At 44.0% G+C, this 22398-nt stretch overlaps 1 protein-coding gene across 3 annotated transcripts in view; it reads right to left on the bottom strand.

Annotated features, from left to right (window-relative positions):
• The window catches only part of ZC3H7B (zinc finger CCCH-type containing 7B), a 261601-nt gene that overhangs the window by 18282 nt on the left and 220921 nt on the right, over positions 1 to 22398 (bottom strand). For all 3 annotated transcript variants that reach the window (XR_013608872.1, XM_078683046.1, XM_078683037.1), the window contains exons 17-21: positions 9535 to 9593; positions 8307 to 8440; positions 7802 to 7907; positions 7153 to 7261; positions 6659 to 6792 (exon numbers count right to left, since the gene is read on the bottom strand). Coding sequence is in view for 2 of the 3 variants with exons in the window: in XM_078683046.1 (XP_078539172.1) it covers positions 6659 to 6792; positions 7153 to 7261; positions 7802 to 7907; positions 8307 to 8440; positions 9535 to 9593 (542 nt within the window). In the remaining variant the exon portion in view is untranslated. The remainder of the gene's footprint in view (positions 1 to 6658; positions 6793 to 7152; positions 7262 to 7801; positions 7908 to 8306; positions 8441 to 9534; positions 9594 to 22398) is intronic.

The raw sequence follows: 22398 nt of genomic DNA, 5'->3' as shown, positions 1-22398 counted from the left end.
AAACAAAAATTCTGTAAGTACATTCACAACATGAATTAACATTGGTGTAAAATTGCTAACACAGGCTGTGAAGGAAAAGAAATATGCAATAAATCGTAAAAGAAAATACATTGCATTAATTAAGAAGACAAGGTAAGGTGTGGAATAATGAACCACAACCAAAAGAATAAAACACATACAGTCACAAAATTACAGAAGTCGTAGAATCTACACACAGTGGATAATTAAACCCAATAAATTAAAACAAAATAAGTAGAGACACAGCAGGTGATATATGCACGAAAGAGTGAATATCACAAAGTGACCTATCCACATAAAGTGGAAATCCCCGTACACAGGAAAAAGTGGCAACCCCTTAACTAAATGAAGCCGGGAAGACCACGTAGCCGAAGGCTACGACAATGTGAACCTTGATAAAACAAACTATAATCATATAGTTAAATTAATTAACTTACATTAATAAGTTATGAGGCATTTCCAGTATGACTAAAATGACACGGGCAATGAATGCGTATTATGAAAATTCTGTTACTGGCTGAATTAAGAAGCTGTAGGCAACAATCTATACTAACATTAAGCACAAAACTGAACAGGGAGAAGTCAGTGTAAAAAGGTGTGCGCATCACCCACACTGAAGCATAAAAAACAAGTGTATGGAGACCAGCTCCCATACGTAACTACCCTAAAAACAGTCAAAGCTTAGTGCATTGATAATAAATAGATTGGCCAAATCCATAACATATAAATGCATTCCCTGGAATCAAAACACTCGATTAATGTATGAGTTATGAATAGTATAGCCTACAGCCTATAAATAAAACTGTAGCACCTATGTAAATATATGCATAAATTATCACAAGCAAATTAAATGGTTAATATAAACAGTGGCAGATAAAGCTTAAAAAGCTCGGTGTTGCTGTAAGTGCGACACAGGCCAAACCATTTTCTTTTTTACTAAATAAGCTACCAAGCTTGGTGTTGCTGAAAGCGAAACTGCGCAACACAGGCAAATTCATTACATTTTTTTTAAACAAGTAAGCTATAAGCTTGGTGTTGCTGAAAGCGAAACTGCGCAACACAGGCAAATTCACAACATTTCATTTTTTAAATAAATAAACCAAAAGCATGGTGCTGCTGAAAGCGTAACTGTGCAACACAGGCAAATTCATTACATTTTTGTAAATAAAGTAGCTAAAGGCTTGGTGTTGTTGCAAGCAAAACTGCACAACACAGGCAAATTCACATTTCATTTTTTAAATAAATAAACCAAAAGCATGGTGCTGCTGAAAGCGTAACTGTGCAACACAGGCAAATTCATTACATTTTTGTAAATAAAGTAGCTAAAGGCTTGGTGTTGCTGAAAGCAAAACTGCGCAACACAGGCAAATTCATTACACTTTTCTTTACATAAATAAGCCAAAAGCATGGTGTTGCTGAAGATGCAACACAGGTAAATTCAACTTTTCGATTTTTTTTTTTTTAAACGAAAATTACTACCAACTCTCTAATAATTTTAAACTAAAAACACAGTAAAGCAAATAGGATAGCCCCCGGTGAGCGAACCCTCTCACCCGAGAACTTTGTCAAAGAAGAAAGTTCTGTGAACAAATCTTCTACCTTGGCATTTCTAGTAGGTCATGCGATGTGTAGATAGTTGAGAATGGTCCATTGTGTCAATGAGGAAATAAATTTTAAATAAGATGTGAGTTCCTTCTAAACCCCGATCAATTCTCACCAATAAAGTGGACTCCACGATAAGGGTTTCCTTTCACAATGTAATGAGGAGACACTCGATATTTCCAAAATGGGCAGAGCGTCATGTAAACACCAAAATAAGTGGTAAGCAAACCCGTGGAAATGGAAAGACACTGAAGCAGGCATCACGCCTTGTGACGCTTAGACCGTGTGGCTCACGGCAGGTGCGTGCTCTTACGGACTCCAACCACGTCGATATGGACTGTGTAGAGAGTAGAGACTCTTGTGACGACGCCAGCTCATGAGACGGAGGCTCGAGGTAAGAATGAGTCTCGTGGTTAATTCGAATGACGCATGATACATGCCTGCAACTGCCAAATTCCCACGACGCTGAGGATGAGCCCATCAATAATATTAAAACCATCTAAGTATGAATTAAAACACAGTCTGACCTGTATTAGACGGCAATGACTTCCGAACACCGATCTTGTTGTCACTGAACAGATAAAAGTGACGAATAAACCTCTATATTAAGCAGGGCGAAGTACTCAGAAAAATTCACTAGATGGCGCTTGATCCTCACACTGTCAGCCCCAGAAATTCAATGTTTAAATATGAATAAACGATCTCTTCATATGTTTGTCTGAAGGCTGAAAGTTTAATTGTGAGCAGATTGACGTTTGATCCTCATGCTACTAGGAGGTCACTGATTACGCATTGTTAACCGATTTCATTCTATGCTCGATGAAAGGCAGGTAGCTGTCAACCATTAACTCCAGAGTAAATCACCCAGCTCACTGACCTGTCCAAACATGAAGATCGTTTTCAGCCACTATGACCATTGAGCACTTCTTCTCCTCAAATAGCTCTGATAGATCTGAAGGCAGCCATCGGCAAACTGTAAAAGGGCAAGTTCGCATAAAAACTTTGAGTCCTGACACACTTCAGCGGGCGACAGATGGAGGTCACTGGTGGGGTCCCAGGTGTCAGACTCTCAAATACGTAAATACTGTTTCAAAGCAGGTGCTTTACCTTAGTCCATCTTAGATTTCAGTTTCTTTAAGGCAGCACAGGAGGGTTCTTCTGGATCGTCGCCTCTAACTGAATCCTCACGCTCACACACAAGCATTCCAACACTCCACTCATGCGCGCACCAACATTCCACTAACATTCATACTACTAATGGCTGAGCAGCAAGAACTAGACCACTACACCCCCTAACTGTGGTGGGTCATTTATAACAGATTCGACACTAACAACAGGTAGGGCCACATCAGTATTGACTGAGCAAATCAAGTTATCCTGGTCAGGTACGGGTACTAGTCATTCAATGTCTACTCTATCAGCTAATGCTGAAAACATATTTGACAATGGTAGATTATTAGAGGGTGTATTCCTTGTAACATTTACTGCACCATTAGCTTTAGTTGGCTTAGTCATCCAGACATTAAAAGGCATAGGTGAAATAAGATTATCCTCTGCCCAAGTGTTATCAATAGATTGTAACTTAATATTCTCATTTACAACTAACCTCTGTGTACGGGGGTAAAAGAAACCCAGAGGCATCGCCCGCACCCCTTTGCTCACGGGATCCAAAGGGGAGTCATCCCAGAAAAGTCGACTCGCGACATTCCTAGTTTTAAAATTTACAATGACGCAGTCTCCTGCAACTTCTTTCTTGCTTTTGCCCACCCAGTTTACCCGTCTACTTGTTACAATATTATCCGCGATGTTACTTTCACCCGTGCAGTTGGCATTACACCATTTTTTAACGTGACTAAGAAGAGACTCATGTTGTTCTATCGCTCCGTTTTCGAGTTTAGGCACGTTAACCAATATTGCGACAAAGGGTGTTGAATCCGGTGGTAAATTTATAGGTGGTATACTTTTTTCCGGAGCCCCCCGCTGGCCTCTAGGCCTTGTGAAACAATTTGGACCAGGGGCAACCTCTGTCGAGGGGATGTATATTCCATTGTCTACTTTCCCTTTTGGTGGCATAGGTAAAAGAGGGATATTAGTTGGTCTAGTTACAGGTGGGTCACCAGCTTTAGGGATAGTGACCTTTACAACTGGAGGACATGGCGCCAAGGGCATAGAAAATGCAGGGGTCCGAGCGTTAAGAACATCGTTTATACGATCACATTTTGATATAAGGTTCTTAACACAGTCCTTCAATGTTTCATTGATATCCGAAGCAATCTGGATTAAAGCAGTCTCAAGTCTGTCTGTAAACAGTTTTTCCAATAAGGCCATAATGACCTCCTCTGTCAGTAGGGCTGGCTGAGAACAGCCAGCCGTAATTGAATCCGACCTTCCAGCAACCCCAGGGCTCAATGGGGCGTTAGGTATCACCGTTTCAGATATGGCCGGGCATGGAAGAACTGTAGCAGGAAGTGACAGGGAGGGTCTACAAGCCTCAATTATAACCCGAGGCTCCAAAGGTATACAATTTAAAGATGAGGCATATGAAGTATCAGCGGTACCGGGACTAGAGGCAATGCCCAGTTCACGCTCAGACTCAGCAATTTTAGATGATAGTTCCCCCACCTTGGTAGTTAAATATGTAAGTATACTTGTAGTATACTTAGGTACCTTCGCCTTAGCTTCATCCGCCGATGGTGTTGGCAATTTTCGCTTACCCATTGTAGAAGATGTTAAGGACGTGGCCCGTCCCGTCCCTGATCGTCCTTGGACGGCCTTAGACGGCCCGCCCTCTGCCCGGGCTCCGCCCGGCGTCGCCCGCGCGCGTCCCGCGACGCGGAGGGGTGGACTGTGCTTTGTAGCGCCTCCGGGCGCGAAGACAGCGGGACACAGGAAGTTGCCGCAAAGCCCGCTGGGAGCTGTAGTCTCAGCCGCTCCTGGATGGACGTTCGCGGCGAGACCAACAGCGTTGCCAACCCAGGGGCAGGAGCTGCGTGCTGGCGTGTGGTCCGGTGAGTGCGCCTGCTGGACTGAGACCCCCGCTCCACCGAGGGGTGGACTGTGCTTTGTAGCGCCTCCGGGCGCGAAAACAGCGGGACACAGGAAGTTGCCGCAAAGCCCGCTGGGAGCTGTAGTCTCAGCCGCTCCAGGATGGACGTTCGCGGCGAGACCAACAGCGTTGCCAACCCAGGGGCAGGAGCTGCGTGCTGGCGTGTGGTCCGGTGAGTGCGCCTGCTGGACTGAGACCCCCCTAAATTAAATGCTTGTTAGCAGGGTTCTCTGCACAGTGGAATAAGACTTCAGATGGGATCATACTGAATGTTTAGGCTTACACTCAAACAACCAAGGATCAGCCGAGCTAGCAAGTGCTAGTGCCACAGTGAGTGTAGAATTGTGCCTCCAAAGTGCGCAGTGTTAACTAAATAACACGGACACAGTATAATGATCAAATACTAAAGACCACGCCTGGCACAGAGCAATCTCTGCTTCTATTCAACCCCTTACTTTGGACGCCAGACTGATCTAATCCCTGGACACCCACGGGGTAGACATTCATGTTACCCATGTGCTCACTCCCCCTAAACTTAGTAGGCAAGTCCACTCGACCCACAACACAACAGTGAGAGCCAGCAGAGACCGTTTCAAGACAACAGACAGCTGGCGCTCTATTAAGATCGTGAAGATAATGCATGCTAAGCAGCAGTGACAAGCACTGCATGGCAATGTCACACCTTGCGGTTAAACGAAGAGAAAAATTAACAAGCACATCCCAGTCTGCTGAGGCAAACATAAATGAAAGCATGCAGGTGAGCCGCCCGCTGGGGCGACTGAGGCGTGACAGAAGCCTCGGTGCCGCAGTGCCACTCCTGTACCCTTTGCAGAGCCAGCGGCTACACTCTGCAGGTAAACAAGAGTAAACAAATAGGAAAAAAATGGTGGGCCACTTTTTTTCCCCCTATTTGTTTACTTTTGCTACAATTGCGGCACCTGCGCTTTACCTTTAACATGGTACAGCGCGGGTGCCGCGATTGCTGCAAAAGTAAAGAAATAGGAAAATAAAATCAATTTCTTTACTTTTTCAACAATCGCGGCACCCGCGCTTTACCTTTAACCATGTTACAGTAAAGCGCGGGTGCCGCGATTGTAGCAAAAGTAAAAAAACTGAAAAAAAATCAATTTCTTTACTTTTTCAACAATTTAGCTTAACATGGCTAAAGGTAAAGCGCGTGTGCCGTACAAAGTGAAAAAAAAGTGAATAAATAAATTTAAAAAGTAGTAGACAATAAAAAAAGCAAGCGCTGTGCTATAACGCGGTGCTTACTTAAGTTATGTACAAGGCGCCCGTGAAGAGCGAGCGCCCTTACGAAAGCAGAATGAACGCGGCGCCCGTGCTTACTTAAGTTATGTACATGGCGTCTGTGAAGCTACAATATGCCTCGAAGAGCGAGCGGCGCATGCGCGCTGCAATGCTAGGCAAGACCTAAAAATACTGTGAGAAAGGCAGTTAAAGTAGCAAATTGAAGGAGGGAAAAGGAAATGGGACTGAGAAGGAGGCCTAGGAGAAGAAGGGAACTGAGGGTAAGGAAAGGGTACATCTAAGGATGAAAGGGAGAGATGAGTGAAATTGCAGCGAGAACAAGTTGAAGAAAGTCAGAGAGCAGAGGGAAAAACTAGAAGGTGAAGGGGAGAATAGGCCCTCAGAAACAGGGCGAGGTAATGTGAAAATAGAAGAAAGCTAAAAGAGTAGAAAGACCAATAAGACAGACATGGGGAGGATAGAGATGAAGAGGAAAAAGGTACAAAGAATAGAAGGAAGAAAACAGGGATGGAGGATTCTAGAAAGGTCTGATGATAGGGTGGAGGAAATGAAAGAAAGAGGAAGGAAAGATTGTGAAGAGAGGTAGACTGCCAGATAGACCAACAGATAAAAAGACCGGCACATAGATTCGGAGAAGCAAATGGAGCAAGATGGAGAAAGGGTGACCAAAGGCTTTGTGTCATGGGTTAGACAGAGGCTGCTCAAGGGGCTGCTTGCACTTACCATGATATCTGCATAGTCTGTGGGCATATGGATTTGCTTGTCAGTTTCCCGTGAAATCAGCGAGTTCCCGTCACCAGACTTCCCTGGGTTGTTTTTCTTCAAAGACATGTCGTAAAGCACCTGGAGGTCAAAGACTAAGGAGAAGGTGGGATTAATATTTTTAATATGATGTACAAGGCGCAGAATACCTAGAACATTGCATCTACTCGATGCACAATGTACACAAGGATTGCACAATGAAATGGAAAAAAACATAAGACATAATTCATAACAGATTGCAAGAGACACAAAGTTGATTAGTCAGGGAGCTGTAGACAAAAAGAAAGGATATCACACAATTTATATTTAGAGCTGCATAAACTACCAACTGCATGATCCTGTGAGTGATGTTGTGGCTCAGGGCACTTACTTGAGCATGGTAGCCTGCCGGTACAAGAACATACGTCTACCTGTTGTGTGAGCGGGTACATCTGCTGCAGAATCTATGCACTCACCTTTCTTCTCCTTCATGAAAGTCCACAGCTCCTTCTCCTCAGGGCTGTGTGCAAAAGTGCAGTTGCCCACATACTGGCATTTGCGGCCCTTCTGAATATGAATGCACAACTGCAGGCAAAGAGAAGACAAATCACCAGAGGAAAGCGCCAGAGAAAATATGAGACAAGGCTGACAACTGAATTAACTAGCTGTCAATCATCCTTTCCAAACATCCCTCACAATGTGAAAAATCCATCACCATGAAAAATTGCAACGAACAATACGCACAAATAGTAACCCTTTCATGTGCACAAAGAATTAAACAACGCTCCATTTAGTCAAACGCAAAATATACTCAAGGCCTACACTTTAAAGTGCTCCTACTCCTTTCCCAGTTCCCACATCAGAGCCAGATTGATCTAAAAAGTAACTAGGGGATTTCTTGACAACCAGGTGCCTCTGCGTAAAAAAGAGGACCGGCTCAGCCACATTTCATGCTCATAACTGGACACCAAGGCACACAGTCTATCCTGCGAATACATATGCTTGTCAGGAAATCAGGACATAACAGTTTACAAACACTGCAAGGTTTTCTCTGTTTATAATCAAGTTCAGCAACACTTGTTCCTTGTCCATCCCTCCCTCTCTCCCTCTGCTTGCGAGGCTCACATCGTACTGCTGTGGGAAGCTTCGGACAGAAGGCAGCGGTCTGACCGAAATCCATTTCTTCTTGGCCTTTGACATGACGAGCAGGATGCGCCGGTCCTTGGTGTAACTGCAGAGGCAGAAATATACAGAAAGATAAAGTTGTGGCACAACAAAATATAAAGTCACAGGCTCCAGTATTACCAACAGAACTGAAACAGGCAGTCCATACTGAGAGTGGGGGTCACTTGACTAAGAGAGGCACCCCCAATGCGAATGAGGGCTAAGGCATTTGGTAGACAGATTGATTACAGACTTGCAAGATTTTCTCATAAAAGAATTCTACTTCTCAGATCCTTGCATCATAGCATTCTTTGCTGCAAACCGTTCAATGTCTCTTTACTCACTCTCCCAATGCAATCAGTTTTCACCAATGGAGAAGCTGCCCCACCACATAGTGCAAAAACTTTCACCGGCACTCAGTACTCAAGACCCACAACCCTGAACACACTACTTGACGTGAACTCACTTGTGGCGTGCCTTGGCGCTGCAGTATTTCATGTCCTTGTCTGGCTCAGTAACGTTGCCGTGCTGCCAGCATTGGCTGCACACAAACTTCATCTTAAGGTCAGGGGTTCCACAGCCCGCCGTCCTGGATGGGAACTAGAAGAGTCCCAAAAACCAAAGTATGAGCACAGATTCACAAAAGAACACAAGGATGGTACATAGGTCAGACCCGGCATGTACATGGGCAAGAAAGATGACACACTGTCAAGACATACTCTACCAACCTTGCTTTGTGGATTTAATTTTGGAGCAGGCGACGCAAGGAAACCAGCTGTCAGAGAAAAATGCCTCAAAGTGTACAAGCACAGAATCACTGTTCTCCTGACTCATGTTCTCTACATTGGATCAGGAAGCAGACCTGTCCTTCAGGTTATACAGATCTTACAGTCTCACGCTTCAGAAAGCAGAGCTATGCCTCAGATTACACGTGTCACAGGCTGAGAGAGCAGAACCACCTTTTGGTTAAATAGACCTCAGCGGCTCGGACAGCAGAGCAGTCATTGCATTACAAATATCTCACTCACTCAGGTCTCACAAAGCAGAGCTGTCCATCAGGGCTACACAGACATAACTATCCCTTTGGTTACACACATTCGATCTTTCAGGTCATACAGATCTTACAGGCTCAGAACACAGAGCTATCTCTCATGTTACACACATCTCACTGGACAGGCCTCAGACAACAGAATTAGCAGGTGGATTATACAGAACTCACAGGCTCAGTGGTCGGTCAGTAGAGATCAGCCTCTGTCCACAGGTAGCAGGAAAGTCTAAAAGTGACATTGCTTTGCTCTGGCTAGTTATGGAAGATTCCTACCCCCAACGGTGTGTAGGGCCTTAATGTCACCCTGTGAATTGCAAGGGCGAACCACTGTCATCAAGCAAACTAAATGCACTTTAATGGATTAACAATGGCTTTCTCTATTAAAGGGCTTTAAAGTCAGAACTTAATGTGTTACAGCAAAACTTTAACATAAATCATGTGAAGGAAAGGCAAAAAGTATATTTAACTAAATAAGAAACTGAACACAAAAAGTATTCAATGATCTCAGATTGAGGAACTGAAAAATAATTTGTGCGGTTGCTTGACCAAGCCTGCACCTCTCAGCCGAGTGAGGCCAGAGGAACCCCTGTGCCATCCGTTCTAGCAGCTGTCTCGCCGACCACACATCACTCTCACAGCAACTCACCGGATTGTGGGGAGCTTTGCTTGCTCTGGACTCCTGCAGGATCTCCTCATGTGTGATTCCTGGGGGGAGAGATGGGTGCATTAGACTATCAATAAACATTGTACATAAGGGCATCACACCATTCTAAAGGGTATAATACGACTTAACCAGGGATATCTTCCTTGTTCTGGAATTAGAGATGGAGGAAAAACAACCAGTCCAATACAGCACAAGCTCATCCTTTAAGCCCTGATTAATGCAGTCAGGAGGTTGCAGTTCAGCTGGAGCATCTAAAGTCATGGTCTGCAAAATAACATATTAAGCGGCTGCACTCTATCTGCTGATTCACAAAGATTTCACTTCACTTCTGATTTCAACTCCCTCTGTACTAAATGTACCCCACTCTACCTTGGTGCTTGTTTTTGGTCACAACAAAAAAGGCCTCTCAGAGCTAGGCTATATGGCAACCAAACTTACAGATGCCCTAATGTGGAGACTCGGCAAGAAGAACTTGACCATGGCAAGGCAGTGATGGTGTGCTGCCGCAGCAGGCAAACATGCAGACCAGTGAGTTTGAATTTCTTATGAGTCCATTCACATATATTTTTCTGTGCAATGGAAGGATCAGTGTCCACAGGGAACAGTTCCTTCCTCCACCGTGCCCAAATTAAAGATGGAAGGCCACATCTATGGGCAAATCAAAATAGTTTCAAATGGTTTGTATGTGAGGTAGAAAAGAACAAGCTACTTACCCTCGGTAACACTATTTGTGGTGGATACTCTTTATAACCAAGGATTTCTCACCTTAGTTTCAGAATCCAGTCAGGTGCCTGGGGAGTATTATTTCTAAGCAATGCACTTGCATGCCTCCAGGAGCACTATGTGGCTTTGCGCTGGGCATCTACAGGACCAATAGGCACGGAGTGGAGCAGCGCATAAGCACCACCCCACACATGGATGTCAGTTTCTTGCTTGACTCTTTCTGCACCTTCAGACACAGAGCATGAAACAATTGTTGGCACATGTGCTAATTCCTAACTTGGGACCTTGTCAGATGTTAAAAAGAGGCCACTACACAAAATGGAGAGGAGGGAGGGCGGTAAGGAATCTGCGGTTAGAGTATCCACCCAAAAGAGTGTTATTGAAGGTAAGTAACTTTTTGTTCTTATGGATACTTTTAACTGCAAACTCCTCACTTTAGAAAAGATAAAAAAGCAGCACCTGCCAAAGGTAAAGGGTGTGTGGAGTGGACTCATGACTAAAGTGTCCTGCAGGACCAAAAGGGCAAAAAGCCATTCTCAGAAGGCCTGGTTGTCAAGGCAGAAGTGATTTGTGAACATGCACACCAACACCGACATTGCTGTCTGGCAGATATCAATGACAACACTCTGTGTGCCAAAGCAATGCTAGAATCCTTAGACCTGGTGGAATGGGACCTGGAGGCCGCTTCCTGGCCAGTGCATAGCAGATCCTAATGGAGAGGACAATACAATTCAAAAGACAAATTATACAACACCAACGTCCCTTTCTTTGCACCAGAGAAACCCACAAAAAGCGAATCGCCGAACTGTTTTTTTATTGGTACAATCAGGGTAAAAGCTTAAAGGCCTTCTGGAGTCTGACCGATGAAGCCTCTACTTTTCCGAAGGGTGAGGAGTGGCAAAGAACATCGGCAGGGTGATCCATTTTGCAATGTGGAAGACAGCCCTAACTTTAGGGAAGATGGCCACCAGAGTCCTCTGTATAAGTCTGTCTGGAAAAAAAAGTGATGTAGGGAGGTTACACTGACAGTACCTGAAGTCCATTCACGGAAGCAGCTGAGGTGATTGCAATGAGGAAGACAGTCTTTAAAGTCTGAAGATGCAACAAGTAGCTGTGCGTCGGGTTGAATAGCATACACATGAAAAATGGCAAAATCAAGTAGTGCCAGCAAGGGATTTATTTTTAATGATTGCTTTACAGTTCAGGATAAGAAAAAAACAATTTCCAATGATCCTGGCTGACTGATCAGAAACTGCAATAATGAATCAATATCAAAAAAGTAGTCAGATTTAATCAACTATCTTAGACCAATTAGTCATAAGGGTTGAAAGAGACACGGAGAAATAGAACTTTTTTGATAAAAATGGTCGATTTATATATTCCTTTCTAAATTAAAAAAACAGGGTACAGATCAACAATTACAGGTCATTGACACAGTTCAACACAAATGAAATAAAGAATTGAAAAATCGGCCTATATTTCATTCATGAAAAGAGTCCAGTCCATTCAAATATGAGGGGGGATGAGTATTATCACAATATCATAAATACATCATCTTTATGTTTTGATCACAATCACAGGAATGGGACTCAATAGTCGACGTTTCGGTCTCCAGTAGAATAAATCAATGAGACCTTCTTCAGGACAGAACAGTAGATCAGCAGTTGTGACCCTAATAGTGAAAGTCTTGCTTGAAAGAGCAGGTTGGGCTGCGTAAATTAGTCCTCCATTAAAATCAGCATACTTTCTATCTGTATGCGTACGTTTGTCGAATTCGTCACGCAATACGCGGTTAGAAAGTAGTCGTCATGCACTTTTTGGAACTTGTAATTTGTGAAAATCCGTCTCAACGATCAGAGTAACACAGCAGTCAGCATCGGCGTCTAAGCTGACTGCTGTGTTACTCCGATCGTTGAGACCCCCCCCACCCCGGCCTCGAAAGGACTGAGGCAACTGCTTCAATGGTTAGAGCAAATAACAATGTTTGTATACCGGTCCCCTGGAGTGGCCTCTGAATTTCCTAAACTGATGTGGGAACTGCTTGGCAGGAGTGAACAGTTCCAGGGTGCATGTGATGGAGCGAGGTGGCAAACACAACATTTTGTGTACCCCTCTCGAAATTAATGTCCCATAACGTTAATATTTACTAATTGTATGTTTTATGAAATTAACCAACCATAGGGTAAGATGCACACATTATTTTTGTTATTATACACGGGAATACTAACTTTGGTTGCATGTTGCAATACAAACTAGCTAATATGTATTGTTACTGTGTTGTGAATTAATGTGCAGCTTAGTTATAAACAAAACGCAATTTAAATGTGCTTATTGTATTGTATATGTTTGTGCTGTGAAGTGGTCGAAAATGTAAGTATAAAACGCATTTATGTAGCTTATTCTGCTAGGTAACAACTGATGGGAAATATTAGAATGGTGGGAGGTAAACAGAATGGGTTTTAATTCAATAATTAACATGAATTTGTGTTTGTTTCTGTGATAGTTCCAAAAGTGGCATCTGAGGCCTAGATAAAAAGTGGACGCACGGGTAAACAGTGAGCAAGAGCTGGACAGCGCAGGCGCGCCAAAACCTGCAAGTCAGAGTGAACTGCCTGTGCTCGAGGAGGTTCAAGGCTGCCTTAGCCCGGAACCTAGGATGAGAGCCAAACATGGACACTTGGACGCTGTGATCATGGGAAAGGGTGTCGATGTATCTACTAGAAGAAATAGTAACGCTGTGGACGGTCTTAAAACAATGACCCTTTATTTTTCTGCTGAACCATCGGGAAAATGATGTTGTAATGGTGAGATGATGCTCACCCACCCCGAAATTGTCCAATGAAATTTTGAATAAGAAATCTCAGTTACTTTTTAGATAGATTAAGTTAGAGAAAAAGGGTATAAAAACCCCCGGATTTGACTAGAAGGGGTCGCTTTCCTGATTTCTACTGGAGATGCTGCCAGATTGCTGACTGATTCCTGGACGTAAGACTTTAATGATCTTTTTCTTGTTTGCTTTGCACGATTGAAGGATAAGATGAGGGTGTTAGTTAGGGATGATAGGAGAGAATGAATTTGGAACTATCTGTTCTTTGCTAAACTTTAACTGTTTCTAAAATAAAGCGATTCTTTTCTGAGCTCTAAATAAAATGATTATTTTGAAATAAAGTTTAAGATTTTACTGAATAAAGAATTGACTAATGCATAAATGTCAGACATAATAAAGTTTTGCTGTTAATAAAATTGGGAAAATGGAATTTTAAAAACTGGTCTTGTGATTTTCCTACGCCTAATTTTCTTTCTAGCAGATCCATTGCCACTATGGTGGTGTGTCTGAATAATTAAATGTTTAAATAGAACCATGGTAAAATGTAATAATTTGTAGGTGTAAAAAATAAATAGCTAAATAGGTTTAGACGCTCCACCAAATGTTACAGCATTTCTCTGTTGCGATTCACCAAAAGCCTTGAAGCCAAGTGTGAGTGAACAGAGTAAATGCGCAGTGCTATGGGCCCCACTGATGCATGATTTGTGTGTTTTTAAGGTTTCCGGGAATTGGTGAGTATTGATTAGAAATGATTTTTGGAGCCGCGCTGTAGCAGTTATATCTTGGTAGCAGAGTAGTGGTTGCTAAGGAAATTAGCTAGGGTTATCTATAAAGTACTATATACACAATTTGATGTAGAGAATTATGACTAACATCTGTTGAGTTTGTATTACGTTATATGTAGTTTTGAAAAGGCTTCCAAGTGTTGGGTGAAGCCAGTGCCTCTGTCTGCAGGTGGAGGAAGTGTGGCAAGGTAAAGTCGCACAGTGAAATAGTCTGTTTCAAAAAAGGAGGTTCGCCAAATACTGCGGTGGTATCGTCGTATATCACTGTTTAGGGACTTTAGGTGTGAAAGGATAAGTGTATAGTGAGGACTATCAGCCTTCAAGTATAGGGATCATTCTGTGCATCCCGATTAAAACTTACTGCTGGGAAAGTAATAGGTCTTAACCCGAGCTTGATTGAAGGGTAAAGGAGCGGCGTCTACTTTACTAACGATAGAGGAATTCTGTGGTGGGTTAAGTGGATGCGCTGCCTACTGGTAAAACAGAGTTAATGTGTATATGAATAGGGTTTTCTGTATGAACGTGTGTAAATGATATTGCAACATGCGTTCAAGTGAAACTCTGGGATAGTCTCTAAGGAGGTGAAAAAGATCTCTGTATGTGCTTTCCTAGAGAAACAAGTTCGTTATTGCCTGATAGAAGGGTAAGGCCAGTAGTGTTGCTTTATCAACGAATCAAAAAAATCTGAGGAGATAAGCGTAGTCTACTCCGGTTACAGAATACTTGTGCGATTGAAAATTCTATCACTTAATTAGCGAAACAAATTAGTGGAATTGTTTTGTGTAATTACTAACTTATTTTGTGAAATATCTCGTAAATACGGCTTCTTGAAAAAAAACCTGTAAAGGAGGGGTCAGTCGGCGCTTCAGAAGCCGGAGCGCTGGTGACGTCAAAAGTGTCGCGCTGGGATTGGTCCACGTGACCGAGACAGAGTAGGAGATGATTGGTTCATCACAGAAAGCAGCAAAAGCTATTGGTTAAGCACTATAGTGACGTATCATGTTCTAACTGGTGCATTAGTGCGAACCGCGCTGTGATAGGTTGGTGTTACGGAATCAGCAACGGAGTAGTACGCGATCTTTTGAAAGCAGGGAAAAGTTACCGAAAATGTCATACTACTATTATGATGATGACAAGAAGAAATCTTCATGGTTTAAAAAGCTGAAAAACCTGTTCGTAAAAGACAAAGAGGTAGTTACGAGAGAGGGAAAAATACTTCCTTCACCGGAAACACCTGCTTCCTATATGTTGACGAAATATGGTTATCATACGTGTGTTTGGTTGGAAAATTGGGTACACTACACTAAGGATGATGGTGTGTTAGCTTTTCCAGAAGGAGGATCATTTGATTTGGCTATTTTGAGGAATTTGAGAGACAAAATGATGAAACTTGAACCGAGACCGAGACCAACCCAATTTGAAGCATTGGTTGAGTGGGAAGATGAGATGCATGAGATGGAGAGTGAGAGGTTAAGTAGGCATCTTAGAACGAGAGGTAGAGGTAGAGATTTGTGGAGAGAAACACATGAAACTAGAATGCGAAGATGGAGGGATGGAAGTATGTGCGATGGTATGTATCCAGTTAGATTGGCAGAAGAATATGAGGGACGAAAAAGTACAGAAAAGAAAAAGAATACTGAATTAGGAAATCAAAGCTATGGTGAAAGTGAATCAGAGGATGCTGTCTTAGAAGAAATATTAAATAGGAGACCACCCCCATATCAGCCAAGTTCTTTATGGACCACCCCCAAATGCCCCACTGACAGAAGAAAGAGTTAATAAAATGCCAAGACAACCATCAAACCTCAGAGATTTCCCTGAGAGAGTAGAAACAAGATATATCCCGAGTACACCAATAGGAGAAGCTAGAATTACAGGTACCCCTGTACAAAGTAATGATTCACACAGAATTGTGTTAAGTGCAGAAAGACGGAGTAATGAACAGCCAAATATGTCCGATTATGAGCGTTCTGCACATGAATTGATTCAAAACCTTACTAAAAATATGGAAGCTGTAACTGTACCAGTAACGATAGGACCTGTGATACCAGTATTTGATGATCAGAAAATAAAAGAGCCGAGATTAAACATTCCGTTACAACAAAGCCTACAGAGAGCAAGAGAAAGTACTTATCCTGATTTGTCTGAAATAAGGCAGAATACGAGTGTAAATCCAACAGAGTTAACTTTTAATAAAAATTTGACATGCGAATTCCCGACAGGAGCAGAATCTGGCTCGGCCACTCCAGAAAGGAGTGCAGACAAAATAGATTTAAAAAAAAAAAACTTTTATCGAAAATTAATATGACAACAACAATCAAGGCATTAGATACAGTACAGGCGATCATGTATCCACATAGAGTGTTACTCCAGATATTCAGGAAAAATCATACACTTATAATCCGTCGAGAGGGGGGGGCAGTGGGGAAACAGTGCAGCACTCATAGTATTAAACAGCACATGGAACGTCATTTAGGGGGATAAGGGAACATCAGGTAATAAGTCTTGCGGGGGAGTACAGATATTCCCACGATAGGCATTCCACTGAGACCAGACTCTGTTCCATGTCCTAGGCCTACCCCTAGCCAGATACACCGTTTTCTCCCTAAACATGCACCAATCCATGCCCTCCTTCCACACCAAGACCGTGGGCGACCTCTGGGAACCCCACAACTGTGCGATGTCTCTCTTAGCTATCATGTTACCAAGGGTCGCCCAACGGATCTGAGCAGCAGTGTAATCATTTGGCTCCCACACGTTCAATAGACAGCGCCTAGCTTCGGGCAACAACGACACTCCGGTAACTCTTCCCATCACCGCATGCACTCGTGCCCAAAACCCCGCCACCGCCGAACACTCCCACAGAATGTGAAGAAAGGTTCCAGGCATGCCGCAACCACGTTTACACAACCCATCCAGAGAATAGCCCATTCGCACCAGATTCGGACCAGTAACATATATACGGTGAAGGATCTTAAGTTGGACAAAGCGAAGACGGGCAGGAATGGCAACCTCCTTGGGCGAAGACAACGCGGATTGCCAGTCTTCGTCATCTAATTCCAACCCATCCTCAGTCCATACCGCTCTGAGACGCACAAATAGATCAGTCCGATTATTGATCAATTTTTTATAAATCAATGAAATCATGCTGTCAGGGACATAACCGTCCAATATACGGTCCTCGAGAGAAGAGGACTCTGGGACGTCAGTGCCTGCAGCGAAAACCGACAGCAAGGCATGGCGCACCTGCACGTATCTGAAAAACTCCTTTTCTCCGAGCTCATATTCCATCCTCACCGCCTCAAAGGTTTTAATATTACCCTTAGTCCAGAGGTCACCCCCTCTACTGATACCAATCATGTCCCATTTAGCAAAACCTTTCGTTCTCCATAAGCAACCCAATCTTTCAGAGGCATACAACGGAGCCGCAAGAGTCAATCTATCACCCCATCCCAAGGCCGCATTCGCATCTCGCCAAACTCGCACAGCAATCTTAGTGGGCCCAGTTAACGTCCTGCAAATCCCTTAGGAATAAGGCGCCCTACCATAATTCCCGCCCGGTAAAAGGTATTTATCCATCTCGAAAGCCGGTGAAGGACCCGGTGCGTAGGTTGCATGGTTAATCGCACTCAATTGAGAGGCCCAATAGTAACGCTTGATGTCTGGGAAAGCATCGTACCAAGGGAGCGTAGGTTTGGGGAGAGCAATGCGCGCGCGTCCGTCCCAAAACAAACAACGCTGTAGGCTCTCCACCTCACGAAAAAACCCGGAGGGAATAGGATCAAAGGAGTTTTGGAGTGCGTACAGAAATCTCGGTAGCGACATCATCTTAAAAAGAGCAGCACGCCCGAGCAGCGACAGCGGTAACCGGCGCCAGCCATCGAGTTTCAGTCGCTGGAGCGGGGGAAGTAGGTTGCGCTCGTAGCGAACCGCAGGATCCAGAGAGATATAAATCCCCAAATACTTGAACCCTGACTCGGTGACTTGGATCGGGAATCTGCGAGGCAGCGTGGGAAGCCCTCCTGCTAACACATAGACACAGGATTTTGTCCAATTAATAACAAGACCTGAGTTCTTCCCAAATGAAGTTAAAACGTCAAAAATCACATTCAGGGATTTCTGGGGGGGATGTGAGGTACAAAAGGATATCATCCGCATAAAGCGAAATACGATCCTCGAAGTCAGGAGTCCACCTAATGCCCTTTATCGAGGGCTCCCAACGGAGCCATGCGGCCAGTGGTTCGAGCGCAAGGGCAAAAAGCAAGGGAGACAACGGGCAGCCCTGCCGAGTGCCTCGTCCAAGGGTAAAAGTGCCAGATACCCTCCCATTAACAATCGACAAAAAACAACCTAGGCAACCAATAATTTAAACAGAACACAATATAAAGGAACAATTGGCTACAACTTACTACAAAACTGGATATTTTTATTAATGGTTAAAAAATAGAACAATCAATGACATATTGCAATTTTCAATCCACATAAATTAAAATACCGACGAAATGACAAAATGAAAATCATATGTAGTACATTACCAATGAAAGATACATTACAAAACTCTACATAAACATGAAGTAAAAAATGGCAAAATAAGTGGCACAATGATTCTCTACGCGCGGTTCGGCGACCAGCGCCTTCTTCTGGAGCAGCCACGTAAATTAAGTAGCAGTGAAAATAAAACCACTGTAGTGTAGTGTATGTTTCTAGCTTCTGATAGGCAAATGTAACAGGAGCTGGTTAAAAAAACCTTTTTGGTTTTAATTCCCGCCAACCGGAACCATTGAGATAGGGTGTGGTCGATTATGTAGACTTGATTGATGCAGTCTTCCGATGTCAACTAGTCCCTTATTCTGAGGGTCTTGTATAACAGGTTATCTAGTAGCCTTTAGAAAAGGGGCACAGGGCATATATTTTCTCAGACTTGTCGATTAACAGAATTCGCGTCTGAGTCGCCATCCCGCCGCCGGAAATACGGAGCCTTTCAATCATCTTCGGGCAGGGAGATCTTTTAATACAATCACTTCATGTCAAAAATCTATGAATCCAGACAAATCTAAGAATTTTGAAGCAAGACTTCTTAGCTTCGGACAGGAAACTATTTTAAAGCTGTAACACCATCCAGACTGCAACCCCTTTTTTAAATATATCGCGCAGTGAAGTCAGAGAGCGAAGAAACCAAATCAGTGAGCGGAACCCTGCAATATAACCTTTGACAGGGAGCTACTTTGTAACTGTATCCTTACACGAGGAGAACACACTGCGTCTGCATCTCCAATCGACAAGTCTGAGAAAATATATGCCCTGTGCCCCTTTTCTAAAGGCTACTAGATAACCTGTTATACAAGACCCTCAGAATAAGGGACTAGTTGACATCGGAAGACTGCATCAATCAAGTCTACATAATCGACCACACCCTATCTCAATGGTTCCAGTTGGCGGGAATTAAAACCAAAAAGGTTTTTTCAACCAGCTCCTGTTACATTTGCCTATCAGAAGCAAGAAACATACACTACACTACAGTGGTTTTATTTTCACTGCTACTTAATTTACGTGGCTGCTCCAGAAGAAGGCGCTGGTCGCCGAAACGCGTGTAGAGAATCATTGTGCCACTTATTTTGCCATTTTTTACTTCATGTTTATGTAGAGTTTTGTAATGTATCTTTCATTGGTAATGTACTACATATGATTTTAATTTTGTCATTTCGTCGGTATTTTAATTTATGTGGATTGAAAATTGCAATATGTCATTGATTGTTCTATTTTTTAACCATTAATAAAAATATCCAGTTTTGTAGTATGTTGTAGCCAATTGTTCCTTTATATTGTGTTCTGTTTAAATTATTGGTTGCCTAGGTTGTTTTTTGTCGATTGCTCTCTTTTCCCTGACCTAGGAACTACAGTATCTATGTTTTCGGGGTCCTTGTTAAATATACGCCAACCCTCCCATTAACCACAACCTGCGCCAAAGGCTTCTCATAAAGAAGTTTCACCCATGCAATAAATATAGGGCCAAAACCAAATTTGGGGAGAGCCGCCCAGAGATAAGGCCATTCGATAGTATCAAAGGACATAGTGGCATCCAAGGAAGCCAAAATGGCCGGCTCAGAGAGGGTCTCAGCTCTCGCGAGAACTCCATGAAGCCGCCGAAGATTGAGGGCAGTATTGCGATGCGGGATAAAACCGGTTTGATCCAGATGGATCAAATCACAGATCACCTTAACCAAACGGTTAGCCAACAATTTGGCTACAATTTTGGGTTCGGCATTTAAAAGGGAGATGGGCCTATAAGAGGCACAACGGTCGCGCGGCTTACCCTCCTTGTGAATTACCACGATAGAGGCCAGCCGTTGATCCGCAGGGAGGGAACCAGATTTCAGCACCTCAAGGAACATTTCCCTCAGATAGGGCACCATTTTGTCAGGCCGCAGTTTGTACAATTCAATAGGCAAGCCATTGGGTCCCATAGCCTTACCAGAACGAAGGGAGCGGATGGCAATTGCTATTTCATCTGTCGTAAGCGGTGCGTCCATGAAATCTCTATCAGCATCAGAGAGACAGGGCAATGCAATGTCCCGCAATAACAACTGAGAATCCTCCTCGTCCCTGGCACAAACTGAAGAATACACGGTACGGAAATGATCCACAAAACAGTCAATGATCCCAGCCGGGTCAGTCACACACACTCCATCCGACCTTTCAATCACAGAAACTACACGATTCGCTCTTTCCTTCTTATCAAGCCACGCAAGCAATTTACCAGCCTTGTCACCCACATCATACAGCCTACCCTGCTGCTCTCTGTTCATTACCTTAGCAGCGTCGGTCACCAGGGCTTTATAATCAGATTGTTTTAAGCTGAGGGAGTGGAGTTTAGCACGGGTGACACCCGCCTCGAGGTCACTCTCAATCACAGTTATTTCAGCTTCAATGCGGACCAGTTCCTCACATTTGGCCTTCTTGGCACCAGTAATTAACGACAAAGAATGTCCACGTATAACAGTTTTGAAAGCCTCCCACAAGGACACAGATGAAGAAACAGATCCCACATTATCGAGGAAGTAATGATCAATAGATTTTATCAGCTCCGAGCGGATCTTAGGATTCCGGAGATACCAGGGGTTCATGGGAGCAATCCTGCCCTCGCTGCACACCCCAGCTTCCACACAGAGCCACAAGGGAGAATGATCCGAAATGCCCCATGGAAGGTGTCGGATTTCCCTGATGGAGGAGGATAGAGTCGCTGGCATTAGTAGATATTCAAGCCTGGAGAGGCTTCCGTGGGCACCTGAATGGAAGGTATATTGTAACTGCAAAGGATGCATCAACCTCCAACTATCCACCAGCCCGAAACTTTCCAAAAACCCACTCATCCACAACTGAGATCCAGTCAAATCCCTGGGAGGGTAGCGATCCGAGGTGCCAGAAACAACAGAGTTAAAGTCCCCACCCAGGATTAAAAGACCTTCAGGAAGCCCTAGAACAACCCGTCCAATATCAGCAAAGGTGGGAGTCTGCAGGCCAGGGGGGACATAGATCGTGAGTATGGAGAGCGTCTTCCCCTCCCATCTACCAGTGAGCGCGGCATAGCGCCCCCTATCATCAAGTATTACATCATCAATCTCAAAGGGGAGGGAAGACCGGACCATAATACCCACCCCCCTAGAGCCAGAAGTAAATCCGGAATGAGCAACCAAGCGATAGCCTCGTCTATTCATGGCTCGACAAGCGTTACCAATTAAGTGTGTCTCTTGCAGGAGGACAAAATCAGGAGAATGACGTCTCAAAAACTGCAGCACAAACCCTCGTTTTATCCTGTCCCCCAACCCCTTGACATTCCAAGACAGCAGTCTCAACTCACTACCCCCCATTCCCGAAGAGACTGCAGAGCACACTCCACAAAGAACACATCAATCGAAACAATAAAGAATACAATGCGATGCCTTGCGAAAAAGAACAAACAAACACCCCCCACCACCCCCCAACTTGAACCCGTTACGACTCCCCCCACCCTGCACCCCTGCGTGAGACTCAATAGCCACCCCAACTTGCAGTATGCCTGTCGCCCAGTCATTAAACTAATCTAAACAAAGAAACCCAGGAGGAGGAAAGAGTCCCGAGTTATCTCCCCGCCACTCCGGGCCAATATAGAACAGGACATAAGAGGACCAAAATATTAGACGCAGCTGAAATACGAATGAAAAGTTCAGACATCGGGAACCACAGTGTCACTTGCTCCGGCAAACCACCCTCGGCACCACCAGGGTGCTCGGATGGATCATCCCGTTTAGCCAAAGAGTCAAGCCAGTCACTGACACCCTCCGGGCGATCGAAGAAAAATGTCCGATCCTCATATTCGATCCGAAGTCTAGTTGGGAACAGCATGGCGTACTTAAGGCCCAAGTCACGTAGCCTCCGTTTCACACCCTGAAAACCCATTCTCTGCCTTTGAACCAACTGAGTAAAGTCCGGGTAGAAGTTAACGGACGTGTTCTCGACTTCACCGGGCCGCCC

The sequence above is a fragment of the Lissotriton helveticus genome, chromosome 1_1 (assembly GCF_964261635.1).
Source record: "Lissotriton helveticus chromosome 1_1, aLisHel1.1, whole genome shotgun sequence".
NCBI classification, from domain to species: domain Eukaryota; kingdom Metazoa; phylum Chordata; class Amphibia; order Caudata; family Salamandridae; genus Lissotriton; species Lissotriton helveticus.
The sequence above is the reverse complement of the archived record's forward strand: the minus strand, read 5'-3'. Positions and strand labels throughout refer to the sequence as shown.